This window comes from Anneissia japonica, unplaced genomic scaffold (assembly GCF_011630105.1).
Source record: "Anneissia japonica isolate Jap-2015-1 unplaced genomic scaffold, ASM1163010v1 scaffold857_len152722_cov132, whole genome shotgun sequence".
Lineage (NCBI taxonomy): Eukaryota > Metazoa > Echinodermata > Crinoidea > Comatulida > Comatulidae > Anneissia > Anneissia japonica.
In genome coordinates this window covers 68,918-84,830 of record NW_022683480.1, presented here as the reverse complement: position 1 = coordinate 84,830, position 15,913 = coordinate 68,918, and the positions used below count along the sequence as shown (strand labels likewise).

General features: G+C 32.6%; 1 protein-coding gene across 1 annotated transcript in view; it reads right to left on the bottom strand.

The window, feature by feature from the left end:
• LOC117100108 (golgin subfamily A member 6-like protein 22) overlaps positions 1-11,374 on the bottom strand; it is a 65,289-nt gene extending 53,915 nt beyond the window's left edge. Inside the window, exons 1-6 of the mRNA XM_033239676.1 lie at positions 11,315-11,374; positions 10,336-10,561; positions 7,709-7,839; positions 6,820-7,109; positions 4,763-4,840; positions 641-884 (exon numbers count right to left, since the gene is read on the bottom strand). Coding sequence (XP_033095567.1) covers positions 641-884; positions 4,763-4,840; positions 6,820-7,109; positions 7,709-7,839; positions 10,336-10,561; positions 11,315-11,374 — 1,029 coding nt within the window. The remainder of the gene's footprint in view (positions 1-640; positions 885-4,762; positions 4,841-6,819; positions 7,110-7,708; positions 7,840-10,335; positions 10,562-11,314) is intronic.
• Between the last annotated feature and the right edge of the window lie 4,539 nt (positions 11,375-15,913).

The window sequence follows — 15,913 nt, the reverse complement described above, 5'->3', positions numbered from 1 at the left end:
TCTTAGGGCACCCCTGTTTTTCTTTAGGGGCCGTGAATATTGTCTTTAGTGAACGTCCATTCATATAATGTACTTTGATATTAAGTAACCCTGTCCGCTTAATTATTGCTTGTGCTTGTTGTTTAAGTTCTTCATTAATAAATGGTAGTTTCAGATAGATTGTATCTTGATCTTGATTAACCGAACGTGAGCTGTTCTTATCCATAGTACGTTTAATGGCGGAATAGACAAAAGCTTTCGGATACCCGTTCCTCATAAACATCTGTGTGACACGTTTAAGAGAATTTAAACGCGATTTGATTTGATTTTAGGAATATGCATGATATTATGCGTTAATAGTTCGCCTACAACTTTACTAAGATTTACATACAGATGTGTAAGACCAGTCAATGCATAATCATTCGACCGTAAAAGGCCTTTGTCTTATATACGTTGCTTTGTAACATACGATGTTAGTCCACTGATGAAGCCCTAACCGGCGAAACGTTTGGAATAAACCAGTAACAACAATTTATGCCTTTGAAGTCTTTTTTTCTTGTTCATATTTACCAAGGCATGGCATCAACATTGTATTCATATATATATATATATATATATTGCTATTTTTGTTAAATTTCAAAAGTGTATATGTACATCTTACACTGTTCATAGCAGTCAATTGTTTTCTCAACAATAGAGAATCTCGTCTAAGTTCACTATTCATCTTCTTCGTTAAATCCTTCAAACGCCTTTGAAATTCCATTCCCACTTTGCTATCCACTTCCTTTGCTATTTCTTTCTTTTGTGCCCATTTTTGAATAAGTAACTCAAACGACTTGGCCATAGCCTCAACTCTCTGCTCTTCAAGCTCAACATCAAGAGTAATTGTATTCAAAATATCCAAACTAATAAACAAATTTACTGGTATTTAGAATATTCAACAAAACAATAATGAAAATTGTAGAAATGCTTTTCAAATCATCAAAAAAAAAAAATAAATAAAAGTTAGTAGCAATTAGATTATCCTAATAAACAAAATTAATTGGTATTCAGAATATGCAAACTAGTAAACACAAGTTAATAGTATTAAAAATATCCAAATTAATAAACAACAGTAATGGTAATAAAGATACCGAAACTAATAAACAAAAGTTCAATATATCAAAACTAGTAGTAGTAGTAGTAAACTATTGTTTTCCAAAAATATATAAATATATTTCCGATCAATAATACAAGATTAAAAGAAAAACAGTTTCAATAAATTTGCTCATCCATTAAGACTAACTATAAATAAATAAATAACTTTCAAATTTGTCACAAAAAGAAAAAAAAATCAGGGTCCAACATTGCTTGTTTGCGGCATGTTGCATAAATCGTTGTGTAGTAATGACAAGAGAATTGATCGATGTCTACCAATTCTGCTACGAGCATTACATGTTAGTGCAAACTTAAGAGATTGAATGGCCAGTGAAAATCCAGTTGTTGTCAAGACGTGACCTAACATACCGTATTTCATCGGGATCTGCTTATTCGATTGAAAGTGGTTCAGTATTAGTGATCTCATATAGTGAAATATTGCTGATAATTTTAGGGTAATGTATGTTTAAGATTTTCCTAAGATGTTTGCAATGACATACTTTTTTTCCAAAAAATATGCACGTTGTTGCCATACCTGAACAATTATACAAAAGAATAGAAACAACAAGTTCGTCATAAACTAATATTTTCAATTTAAAAGCTATGTTACTGTCTTTCCACGCTTTCTGGTATTTATTAAATGCAATGTTAGGAAGAGTAATTTTGTTTTTAATGTCTTTGTCTGTGTTAATTATTGAATCAATTAATTTGTAAGTTTTCTTTTCAGTTTTTTCCTCATCGTCTATTTGAAAGGTTACAAAATTGGTTTTCTCTCTATTAATTAAATACACAATTAATTAAGTTCTTCAGTAAATATTGGTAAAATATGTTTTAGTTCTTCAGAGCTACATATTTTTTTTTTATTTAAGAAGATCATCAGCATAAACAGTTGCGGGGGGTAAATTATTGCAGGAGATTGGAGGATGAGGCTCGTTTAAAACAAAATGTAATTCAATTAATGCTTCTGCAAAATTTAGTGTGAACAGTTTGCCCTATAAACTGTCTCCTTAGAAGGACCCGATCTAACTTATCACACTTGTTGATTCTGATTTTCCAATGTTAATTTTAAGTTCAGTGTTTGATAATAAATATCGTATAAGTTTAATTTCACTTTAAGTATATCCAGCTTGTTGAAGAAGTGTGGTTAATTTGTCGATTGCATCGAATGCTGATGACAAATCAATTCCCATTTTTGAGTAGCTCCATCGCTTTTTATATACAACGCTTAATAGCATGCGATGGCACCAAACGACTTCAGAAGTGCTTTTTCATTTCTTATAAACATCAAACTTTAATGAAATTTAAAATAAAAGTTAATTGTATTCAAAGTATCCAAACAAGTAAACAAATAATGGTATTTAGAATATTTCAAAGATTACTAATAGATTAGGTTTAATTAGGTTTAATATTTTCTAATACTAACATTATTGACAGTAATATACTTGGGATATGAATTATATTTATAAAAAAAATACCAGATACAAGGAGAAGTAGTTATTGTAATGCATTACATACATGCAAAATGTGTACAGTGAAACCTCTAACACAATAGTAGTAATAATAATAATAATAATAATAATAATAATAATAATAATAATAATAATAATAATATTATTATTATTATTATTATTATTATTATGTATCGATAACTATTTTATTACACTTTCGTAATCACCTCCTTGTAAAGTTGTATTTGTTGGATAAATTAGTTCTTGACCTGGTCGAATTCGTCGCTTACCAGAGATGAAATGCCACAGATAAATCAAATTCCTAAGCCCAAATATGATAGCAGTCGCTTTTAAAACGTGGGCGCTTATGGTATTGATTTTTTAGACCTACTTGATTACATAATATGTTGTATGGTTCATTTCATGATTCGATACAAGGTACCCTTTCGCACATTCAAAGCTAAGGCTGGTATGGCTCCAACATACATTTGCCAACACGTTGACCCTTCTACTCCATCTTGGTCCCTACTTTCATCCTCAAATGATCTATTTATTGTCTCATCAGCTCGTTCAAAGACTTATGGTAAATGGGTCTTTTATTTCGCTGCCCTAAAATTGTGGAATTCTTTGCCAACATATCTTTGTAGTGCAAATTCTACCAATCATTTTAAAGCACAACTAAAATCCTACCGGATTAAAATAGCTTTTAACCTTTATTAGAGTTGTTGATTTCTGTCTCTTTCAAACAAATTTTTAATTATTTTCCCCCACTTTTATATATGTACACTTGCTATCGATTTTGTGATAATGATGTATTTTATTGTGGTTTTAATGAATTGTTGAAAATGGCATAATTTGAATTGGTTTAATTATGCATTTTTATTGTTTTATCGATTTGTATTTTTCTGATAATTTTTTTTATAAAATTATTAAAAAAAAACATAAAATAAATAAAAAAACAAGTAAATGATAAAAGAAATTAAAAGTAAATAATAAAATTAATTCAAAATTTTATTCACTTTTGAAATTTGCTTTTAAAAACATTTTTATGACATTTTAAATTTGTGTTAAAATTGGAATGGTTATTTGGTTAGTGAATGCTTTGAACTTTTAATGTATTTTAGTTAAAATTTTAAATTTTAAATTCTGCGCATTGAGATGTTGTCTGATATTTTTTTCGCTAAAAACCATCATCATCATCATCATCACCATCATCATCATCATCATCATCATTACTATTATGGAAAAATCTTTAGTGCGTTTGAGGTTGTATCTAGATTCAGTTGGTTCTAAGCTATGTAAATTCTGTTGTACATGGCAAAAAGTGTATTTATTAAATAACTGGCTGTCTAAATCACACTAAAGTATACACATACACCAACATTGTTTACGCCGGTAAACAATGTTGTGATGATGGTTTTCACTGTTTATGGCAGTTTTTTTCGTTTTAGGTGACTCTTGGTTTAGTTCTTTTTTTCGCTTTTTATCTCTCTGTTTATGTTAAGCGCATAGAAGCTTTGGCATTATGCGCTATATAAATGTATTATTATTATTATTATTATTATTATTATTATTATTATTATTATTATTATTATTATTATTATCATTATTGTTATCGTTATCGTTATTGTTATTACCATTATTATTATTGTTATTATTATTATTATTATTGTTACATTCCATTTCATTTTACTTCTTTATAGGCACGAGCGCCAAGGATATGCCAGTAAGTGAACTTAATCACTGTCCTACGTGGCATATCCATTTAACAACAGTGGACTTTAATTTATTAAAGTAATAATAATAATTTATTACATTGCACTGATCAGTAATTGAAGCATACATCATATTAAACTATAATGTATTTGTTGTTGAATTAGTAGGTTTTTTTTTTTTATTGATCATTAATATATTATATTGTGTCATTATCTATTGTTACTTTTATAATAATCTATTTTTACTTTATTTGCGAGTATGGTAGCTGTAATGTTGATTGTAATTGTGATGTTTATTATTATTGTTGTATTTTATTATTATTAGTATTATTATTATACATAGGCGACAGGACGGCACCTAGTAAACACATTAAAAACCATGAAAAAGACGTAAATATTTATGCGTATGGGAATCACAGCCTGCTGCTCAGCTTGTCAATATATAGTGTAGATGAATACATATACTGTAACATTAATACTCACTTATCAAACTCTATGTATTTCTTTGAACTCTGTTCCAGAATTAGAATCATAACTATACTCTCATTCACTGATACCAATCTGAAAATAACAAACATGTATCAAGATTTGAAAATGTAGTTTATTAGAAAAAAGCCACCTTGTTATGTTAACTTATTAGTAACATCCAGGAGCGGATCCAGAGACTTAAATAATAAAAAAAAAAACATTTTGTTTAGGGGCCCGGAGATTGCTGCTCTAGCGATTTGTCATCAAATTGAGTATTGTTGTTTTACTGACAGACAGATACCATAAATATAAAAATTTTGTTAGTATACATTGATTAAAATTAAACAGGCAATGATAAACAAAACGCCTTCAAAAATAGTTAAACCTACAATTAGAGCATCAACAAGAAATTGGCTTATACATGAATATTACCGTGTTGACTTTGCAACAATTAACAGCCGACATGCTGCAGGCTATCGAACCATATCTCAATTATCTGTTTTATACCACCAAGATATTATTAGTTTAGGACCTGCCTACGATTTGTACTCACTTAATTTGGAAGAAAATGTCTCAACTGATATAGACCAATATTAACAATAGGAACAACATATGTTTGCCAAAATCTGTATCGGGGACGAACAGTCCGAAAATGACCACACCCTTTTTAAAATAACGACGCCCCCTTTTCATTGGAAGTGCTACTTTAAACAATAGGCTAGACAATATGAACAGATTGTCAGAAAAGGTTATTCTTATATAAAAGAGAACATATGACGAGGTGATCAAATTTCAGAAATCTCACGTCCCATTCATATTATAGAAAATATCCTAAATATGAAAGGTAAGAGCCATGCCCCTTTTTGATGCGAAGTACTACTTTAACAGTAGGTTAGACAATCTGAACATCTTGCAAACAAGGGTTTGTCTTTATCATACGTGATGAGGGATTAAAATTTCAGAAATCAGACCATGGTCTCATGTCCTGTTCATATGCAAATTAGCATAAATATGCAAAAAAAAATAGGGCCACGCCTCTAATTTGAAGCACCATTTGAAAACGGTAGGCTAGGCAATCTGAACATAGACAAACTAGGGTTCTTCTTTTATAAATGAACACATGATGAGTGGATAAAATTAAGAAATCACACTGTGGTCACAAGTCTTGTTGATATGCAAATTATCTTAAATATTTCAAAAACATAAAGACCACACCTCTGTTTAACATACTTTAAACAGTAGTCTAGACATTCTGAACATTTTGCAAAACAAGGGTTAATTTAAAAAAATGAACACATATAATAAGATGAAATTTAAAAATTCACACTATGGTCACATGTCCATTAACATGCTAATTAGCTTAAACATGCTAAAAATATGGGTCGCGTCGTTACCTTAAACAGTAATAATAATAATAGTGATATTCTTTATTTCGTCCTCAAATATAATACACTGTGGGAATTTGAGCTGGGTCCCTATGGACCCACGGCAGCCGCAGTGCAGCGCTACCCGACTTAAACTTACAACAAATAATAGATGGTCCTTAACTCGCCCAAATCTCCTGAAAGGGTTATTCGAGGAGTTGAGCATTTATGAAAGACCTGAATTCAATACTCGGCTGCAGAGCCGGGTCTCGAACCCGGGCCCTGGCGTGCATGAGGCAGGAACCATATCAATAGGAAAAAAACGCTCAGCTGAAGCTAGTCAATTTAAATGGGACTAATTAATTGTGATTAATGTAATATTTTTAAAATTTTATCCTCTCATGTGTGTTCATTTATACAAGAAAATCTATTGCTTGCAATAATGTTAAATTGTGTAGCCTACTGTTTAAAGTAGCGCTTTAAATTTTAAAAAAAGTGTTATGGCCCTATTTGCATTTGGACAGGACGTGTGAGCATGGTGTGATTTATAAAATGTCATTCCCTCATAAATTCTGTTTATTTACAGAAGAAAAGCCTTTGTTTCCAGTACTGTCAGATTCTAGTCTACTGTTTAAAGTAGCACTTCGAATTAAAAGGGGCATTATTTAAAATAATCGTTATCAAAAATATATCTGTTTAGATACATACGAAGATTCTTCATAACTACAGGCAATTGTCTTTCCTGCTAAGTTGCTGTCTATCAAAAGCCCTCGTGTTTGTCCCCTCTCTACAGGCTGCACGATCGAATATGGACCTATGTAGCAGAACTGGATGCATAGAATAGCAACAATTACAACAAAGATTACAGCGATCAGAACACATATAAAGAAGGCGAGTGCGGCTAAGCCGTGTTTTGTCACAGGCTCAGAGGAATCATAATTTGCAATAATCTGCACACAAATGCTATCCTGAATAGGTCCATGTTGAGTGCCTGAAAACTGGAAAACTCATAAACATTAGTAAGATATAACCAGTTCAATATTAGTTCATAATAATGCACATGCAGTATATTTAAACAATAATGCAGGCTCAACAACAACTGAAATTAGTCTACAAAAAATGCCAAGACCTGATACAGGATGTAAAGGTAGGATACTTACACTTACAAAAGGCAATGGGATAGAAGTATAAAAAAATAACCACTAAACTCTAATTCTAAGAGTAAATATAACTTTCAGACATAATTCCACCATAATATATTATTTTGCAAAGCATAGTAGGCCTACTGCTAAGAGAAAGGAATGGTTATATTGAGCCATATCATCGATAAGCGAAAGTATTCACTGCACAAAAAAAAACTATAGAAATGGCTTTAAAAGAATTAAAAAAAGTGATAATAATAATTCAAATTATAACATTTTTTAAGTTTTGGAACTTAAAAAAAATGGCCTAATAGACATTATTAAGATAAGATCAGTGTATAATTTTTATTTTTAAAAAAAGAACAATATTATACACTTAGCCTATATTATATTAGTAAATTAATTGTTACAGTATGGGAGTTTTATCTATTTTAGTATAGTTTGTTTGAGCTTACCAAAGGTTTTAAGTGGGATTTTGACAGGGTTTTCCATTTAACAGTCACTGGTAAATACAGATTTTCACCATCCCTAGAGAGTGTATCTGCATTGAAGTATGCTTTGTATGAAAGTGTTATATTCTCTCCAACTAAATAATAGATAAAATTCATTTTAGAGAAATTTATGATGGAATAAAAATAAATACACCTTAAAAAAACGACAGCTAACAACATACAAGAGCCAACAAAAAACAACATTAATAATCATTTAAATATATTGAAAAAAAAACTGAAATAAAAATAATATTAATATAAAATAATTAAAAACTATGTTAATAATATTATAAAAGTTAGATATCTGGTTTGTTAGCGATATTTGTTTGTCCATTTTTAATCGGATCTAACCTTAAGCAGCTCAATTCCAGCCACACTGGGAACCATACTATTATTTTGGCTTTCTTTTCACTAAGCTAGAAACAATGCCACTGTCTTGGCTGTCTAGGCACGCCCCACCCTCTAGCACAGACTGTGAATGCTGCAGCTTTTGTATTAGCCTTTTCAAACATAGTCCCAACAGCAAGTCTCACTATCCGAACATATTATGTATCATAACATCAGTTATTTTCAGAACTATCTATGTGGTTTACCACAAGCATTAAATACAATATTAAAGCTGATAATAATAATACTTCTGTAGTAGTGACGATGCAGCGTGAGATTAAGATGCTTGCCTTTTAAACCTACGATCCTGGGTTAAATTCCTCTGAAAGCACAAGATTGTTTTATGTCTAATTTAAAACTTCACTCCCAATGAGACTTATCTATAATATAGCACCAAATTGCTCATTTACACACGAGGGGCCCACCCTTTATGATATACTAGAAGTGTCACCCTTCATAGTTAAAAAAAAAAAACATTTTACTGCAGAGGATAATATTCTATCTAAAAGGAGCAGCAAATGCATATAGAATAGTGGAGTTGAATAGCTCAGTGGTTAAGATGCTTGCCTTCTGATCCCAGGATCCTGGGTTCATTTCCTGTCACTAGCAGGACTTTTTTTCTCACGACAAAAACCAACTCCACTCCCTATGCCTCATAAAGAGACTTAGTTTATAAAGCATCATTCTAATCCTTTAAGTAGCAAGTGAACTTGCTGTTGAATGCGAGAGAAAAAAAAATGGTGATCTCAACTTTTCCGATATTTTTGAATGTGTAAATAAAACATAATATGTAAATATGAATTTCATTAACGTTCCTTAAAGGAAACCTGTGGGTAACTGTTTGAGTCAGAAGGATAGCTACTATAGATTCAGTAATATACTTGACCTTGTCCTTACATGCAAACCTTCATGAAATTGTACTTTTCTTCATAAATTTACATGTTCAACATTCATTCATAAAACCAAATCCTGTTTACAACTGTAGGAAAGCTATTTTTTAAGAAATACGTCATGATTCATCTACAATGGGAATTTTCAATTGCTTGAAAAAGAATAGCAGCTAGAAGTGCATAAATAATTGATTGATTATTGACAATAACGTACTTGGTAACGAACTTTGGCGTAATGCGAACACCCTATCTGAGATCCATGGTAACGAATAGGATGCCCTCTCCCAAAAGTGATTATTTTTCTGTGCCAAATCGACGCTTTTATTTGTGACGCGTAAGTCGCGGAGAACGCCATCTTGTTTTTATAAGGTCTTTGCTAGAACCTTATCATTGGCAAGTCATGATGTGCACACAAAAGTGACACAACTATTACTTTACAAACTCAACCTACTGACTGGCTTAAGGACTGGACAACAACAACTATCATTTCACAACCTCTAAATAACCGTTGGTTTAAATGACTAGAACCTTATCATTGGCAAGTCATGATGTGCATACAAAAGTGACCTAACTATTATTTACAACCTCACCATACCGACTGGCTTAAAGACTGGACAACATACTATTGGAAAGCCATAATGTGGATACCAAATTTCCCGTCCATCAATTTCCAAACTCTCCCTACCTACTGGCTTACAGGCTAGCAACCTTGTACCAAATTGCCCCAATCTATGACTTCACAGCCTCTCCCTACCGACTTGCTTAAAGACTGAAACTTTACCATATACCTCACAAGTCGCGTTGTGCACTCCAAATCGCCCCATTTATCACTGTAGAACATGTATATACCTCTGACTTAAAGACTGGAACTTTATCATTGCCAAGTCATGATGTGCATAATCATTTTTCATCTATCACTTCACACTATCTTCCAATTTACTGGCTAGACTAGAAACCTTTCCATATTATGTAAAAAATATTTATTTTTCCTTTTTTACGGTCTTATTAATAATAATGTTAGAATTATACATCGCATAATTCTAAAACTTCAATACGCTAAACAGCAGAAAAAAGGAGAATAATAGAAATAAATATTCTAAAACTAGGAGAGACAGTTACTACTAGGATAACAGTAGATTATAGTCAATCGTGCCGAATACTCGTAAAATTATACCAAAGTAATAACAAAAAAGGTAGACCTACCTTTTAATGAATTGTTTGTGTATGTCAGACTGGAGACGGTTACTATTAGGCGAACATTGCCGAATACTGGTACAAATATATTATAGTAGTTTACAAATACAGCAGGCTTACCTTTTAATGAACTGCTTGTGTATGACAGACTGGATACAGTTACTATTAGGCCAACAGTGCCGAATGCTGGGACAAATTCATCAAAGTAGTCAACAACAAATCCGTCAACGTAATCAACAATGGAAACTTCAAATGCTCCAGTATTGGAATTCAATACATCATGTGATACTACAGTTGTAAAGTACAACACTTGAATTATGTCACTATTGACATCTACAACACCATCCTAAATAAATATGAAACGTTATTATATACCAGAATATTATAAAGATAACATATAAAACTTAATTCAACATTTGAATGGTTTACTTAATGGAAAATCTACTAAACCCAAGGACATCTTTTCCAATTTTCCTACAACTAGATTTGTCGCTTTCAGTCACCCTTAAAAAAGATTTGTTCAACTGTTCCAATTGAGTTGACAAACCTACTCACAAAAATAGTCATTCAATTGACATCATTGCTGGACATGTTTGATTTGCCTAAAATTTCTTTCATGAACACTCCTTTCTCCGATCAATCTGTTATTTCATGCGTTCTTAAGTATTTCCTATTTCTAAAAAGAAAGAAGCCTGAGTGATGAGATTTAGAAACAGCATCAGAAAAAAAAATCAGTTTGGAAACTTCATTGACGATTTTAGTTTTTCCTGCCTGACATCGATGTTGTGCAACGGGCGGATCCGCAGCTGTTGTGTAGTAGTATACGGTATGTGAAGCTATGAAATCAACACTTGATAAACATGCTCCACTCGTTGAAGTGACTACGTCAGAGCATCTCAGCATTTGATTAATTATGTAATATTGGTTACTCTGAGTATGCGCCTTGTCGCTGAAAAAAAATATTCAGAAAACCATGCCTTATTGTTCACCGTGATATTTACGCCGATGAGGTTTAGAATAAACCGAGGTCATAATTGCTCCCAAGAAGCATTATTCGGAAATAATTCGGTAAACATTTTAAAACACTGGATGATCTCACTCCAAGTACTTCTACGTATCTAGCCTGAAAATTTATTTCATCAAGAAATAGCAGATACATTTTCCTAGTTTTTATTTTATAAGATTACTGGTATTAGGTCTGGTCTAAATGTCAAGAGTAAGGTAGATAAAGCCCATACAAAAAAATTCTATCAAAAAAACCTATAGAATGTCTATAGCATAATTGTTTAGAAAATCTATAGAAAATTCTATAGAAATAATTATAGAAGCCCACTATAAAAAGTCTATTTAAAATCTATTAAAACTATATTAAAAATCTATTAAAACTCTATTAAAAATCTATGAAAACTATATTAAAAAGTCTATTTAAAATCTATTAAAACTATATTAAAAATCTATTAAAACTCTATTAAAAATCTATGAAAACTATATTAAAAATCTATTAAAAATTGATAAAAAAAATTTTTAAATCTATAAAAACTCTACAAAAATATATTAAAACTATATTAAAAGACTTAAAAAACTATAAAAATTATATAAAAAACTATGAAAATTCTATTAAAAATCTATAGAAAGTCTATGAATATTTCATATAAAAAAACCTTAAAAAAAATATAGAAAATCTATAAACAATTTTATAAAATCCACTTATAAATCTATAAACATTTTATAGAAAAAACTGATAAAAATACATTAAATATGCGAATAGAAATTCTATACAATTGTATAGAAAGTGTATATAAATTAACGATTTTATATAGAAAATCTCTATATTCTATAAAAAAAAAATAAAATGTGGGCGTTGTGTGTTTTTGGACAATTCAACTGGTCTTCAACTTTAACTGGCCCCAATTTAAATTGGTTTGCAATAGTTCCAGTTCCAATTGGTAACAATGGCTTTAATCAACTTCTCCAGACTTACAAAATACACTCTGAGTTCATATACAAACCATAATTTTTTTAATTTAAAACACCAACAAACATCATACGGTAGGGACATTACTAGCATACCCCTTCATATATTATCGTTTTGCTAATGTCTTACTGCTAAACATACTATACCTCAAATTTAAGTCTATTCTACAGTTCTTTGCTTTACAGTCTGGTTGAAATAAGCATTTTTTTAGTAATGTAGTCCTATTACAAGAGTTTATTATATAAAACAATATTCAAGAACCATTTGTGTTACAGGTGTGCATAAACCAGCATTCTTTGTGATATTGCAGCAGCAACTGTCCATAACCAAGCCTTTTCTTGTCCGATGGTATCAAGCTAAATTAGTATGAACTATGCCGTTGAACAAATCTAGTTTGAAATATTGAATCACTGTGACTTGTACTAAAATTTTTCGACATTTCAATCTTGCTGAAAGATATAACAAAACAAAATCTTTAAAAAGAATAATAATGGTAAACTTATACAGTATATAGAGCGCATGTTATAGAAACCTCTATTAAATGAATTACATCCCTTTATTATTGTATTGAAATAGCAGATGTACCTAATGACAGACTAGCAGTTACTTCTTTTTTTAATCAAAAGAAAATTATTTTTTTTAGTTTCAAAACAGCTTAGCCTACATTACAATTTCAATATCCTTTAAGGCCAATATAGGCCTAATATATACACATTAAATTTGATTATTTGATTAAACTCTATAGTGTAAACTACAGCATCATCTATAGCATGTTGTTAATAATTAATAGTACAGGACAGTAAAAGTAAAACGTCAACAAAACATTATATTCACCTTTAGAATGTCAGGTAATTTTCTGTTCCTTCACAGATACGTCTTCAAACAAACATTAATGCTTTCCTACTACAGTACAATAATTGAGTTGACTGGATGGAGTTTTCTCTTACAGTATAGGCCTTTTGATTACATTAACTTTCTCCAAATAATGATACAATTTTTTCACACCCCCCCCCCCCGGTTAACCGTAAACCGATTATTTTATTAATGTATAGAATGTCAGGTAATTTTCTGTTCCTTCACAGATACGTCTTTAAACAAACATTAATGCTTTCCTACTACAAGATTGAGTTGACCGGATTGAGGTTTCACTTAATTACTGTAGTAGTACAGAGACTTGAGTATCCTGAAATAAAATCACCATTTATCTTAGTATAGGCCTAGAGATTACAATAACTTTCTGCAAATAATGATACAATTCTTTACACCACCCCCACCCCGGTTAACCCTAAATCCATTATTTTATTAAAGCATCATGGATATTAGTGAGGACACGGCCCAAATGCAATTTACCACTCTTCTTAGACATGGCATGCTAGACTATGGGGCAATTAACTTACAGCTTGGCTAGGCCAACAAAAGGCCCAGGTTCAACGACTAGCCCTATATCCTCAATGGCCTAGAGAGAACAGAGAACCTCAGTTCTGTCTGTCTCTGTACTGCGGCTAGGCTAGTATTACCGGTCAGCTAGGCTTAGGCTAGGCCAGGCCAGGCCTCCATTCAAGCCTTTATCTACCACTAGGCCTAGGAGGAGGCTAGCGTGTCTGCTAGAGTAGTAAAGTATAACTAAATAAGTGTAGTGACGACCCCCGTACGTTCGTATCCCCGATCTACGCAGGAGGACATGACCTCAAGGTCAGCTCATCTGCATAACCCACAGCCGGGTGTGCTGCATAGCCGACCAGGGGTACCTGGTGAGATATAGTCACTCGTACACTAGACCTTATGCTGAGAGCATCGTTTACCTTACTACAGGATTCGTTCAGGTGTATCTGGTGTCCGGGTCTGTTATACAAGGTGTATACCGAACTATATACGGTGTGTACTATATTGTGATTGATATATATTATTCGAGTATTGTCGCCTTAAGAAGATACCCCATTGGATAAAGGTAAGCACCACTCGGTACCTTTAATTATCACAGTATATAGGCGATAAATACTACATTGGCGCTGCGAGCAAAAGGCTTGTAGACAAGGCTTGTTTTTTAGGGCCTGTGTAGGATAATTAGTTTGTTTTTTAGTGCCTGTGTAGGATAATTACTACATTGGCGCTGCGAGCAAAAGGCTTGTAGACATTGCTTGTCATTATTAGTGCAAAGGTATAGTACAAAAGTACTATAATAGTTTTTTGAGAGCTAGTAATAGGCATAAGTATTGTTTTCGCACGTACTTTGTATTGCGTTATTAGCGGCTCTGTTTTTTGATTAGTTAGGTTTTTTTTCTGTGGGGAGAAGTGTTCGGGGCCGGCAATTGGATTGCGGACCGGCGAGTACCCTCACAGCTAATTATTAATAGAGACTAGGTTTTTAGCGTAGTTTTTAAATAGGGACATTGTAGAGGGAAGCGTACAGGGCCACTAACTATATTGTGGTGCGGTCTGTCGAGTACCTCTACAATTAGTTTTTATAGACTAGGAGTATTTTAGTTAGGCGTATTTTGCGGTTCGTTTGTTTCAACCTTTCACGTCGGCGTGCCTTCGTACGTCGGCTGTTGTGTGAGGTTGTGACGCGTTGCGGCCGTATTACGTAATACTATAGCGTGGGCGGGAAGAAGTGTGCGAGACACGCGTCTCGTGCATAGATAAAATTCTCCCACGACTATTAGATTACGTATAGATTAGGATTAAAACATTTAGCTAGGAGATAGTTAGGTATTTTAAACTCTGTTTTGTTGGAGAATTGTGTAAACACGTCGTCTAGATATTACCCTAGGCCGTGTGTGCTGTTTTATTGTGCGGAGCTTAGTGCATATCTCCACTAACTCATTTGCATACAGGTTAATGGTTCTGGTTTTATCCACAGGTTTCAATAACTAGTTGTTTCATTGTAGCTTGTGTGATACATGTTATTTTAGATATTTTATATTGTATTCACATTTATACTTGCATATCTATTTTTACATTTTAACCAGATTGCCTGGGATTTCAGGTTTTAAATTGATATTTGTGAAGCATTGATTTGTTTGTCTATTGTATAATTTTATCATTGCTAATCCACTTATTTCAATTTTACCTATTTGACCTTTGACCTGTATGTGTGCAATTTTTCCAATAAACAATGTCAAAGTTTAATTTTATTGTCAAAATAAATTTCTGTGACGAGAGGGATCTGTATGAACTCCCATGTGTAAATAAAAGACGGGCTCAACAGATAATCCGTTGGAGATCACGTTATGGAAACTTAACGCCAGATAGCTTAAATGTCATTAAAGGGGTTAGCAGGTCAAATTTAGAGAAGCATATAGACTTCACTCCTATTCCTGAATGGGGAGGAAATGGTGTACATACAGTGATACGTTCAGTATCCTCGCAGGCTGATAGCAAGAACCTGGCTGCTGCTTCCAGTAGTCGACAGCTCCCATTAACTCCTTCCACAAACCCCTCTCATTACCAACATGAAATGGCATTCCGTTCTGGGATTAGACCATCTCGCGCTCCTGCACAGGGTGGGTCGGGTCCAGATTTCCTGGATCCGTATTATGGGCCAGCATCCCGGTTGGGTAAGTCATCATCTAAGGGGAAAAGCAGGAAAACCCACCGTACTGTCAAATCCTCCGAAGAAAGTGAGAGTGAGGAGGAGAGTGATAGTGAAAGTGAGAGTGAGGGAAGTTTTGATGAGGATGATAGTGAGGTTTTGCGAGGTCGGCAAACCTTTCTGGAACACGT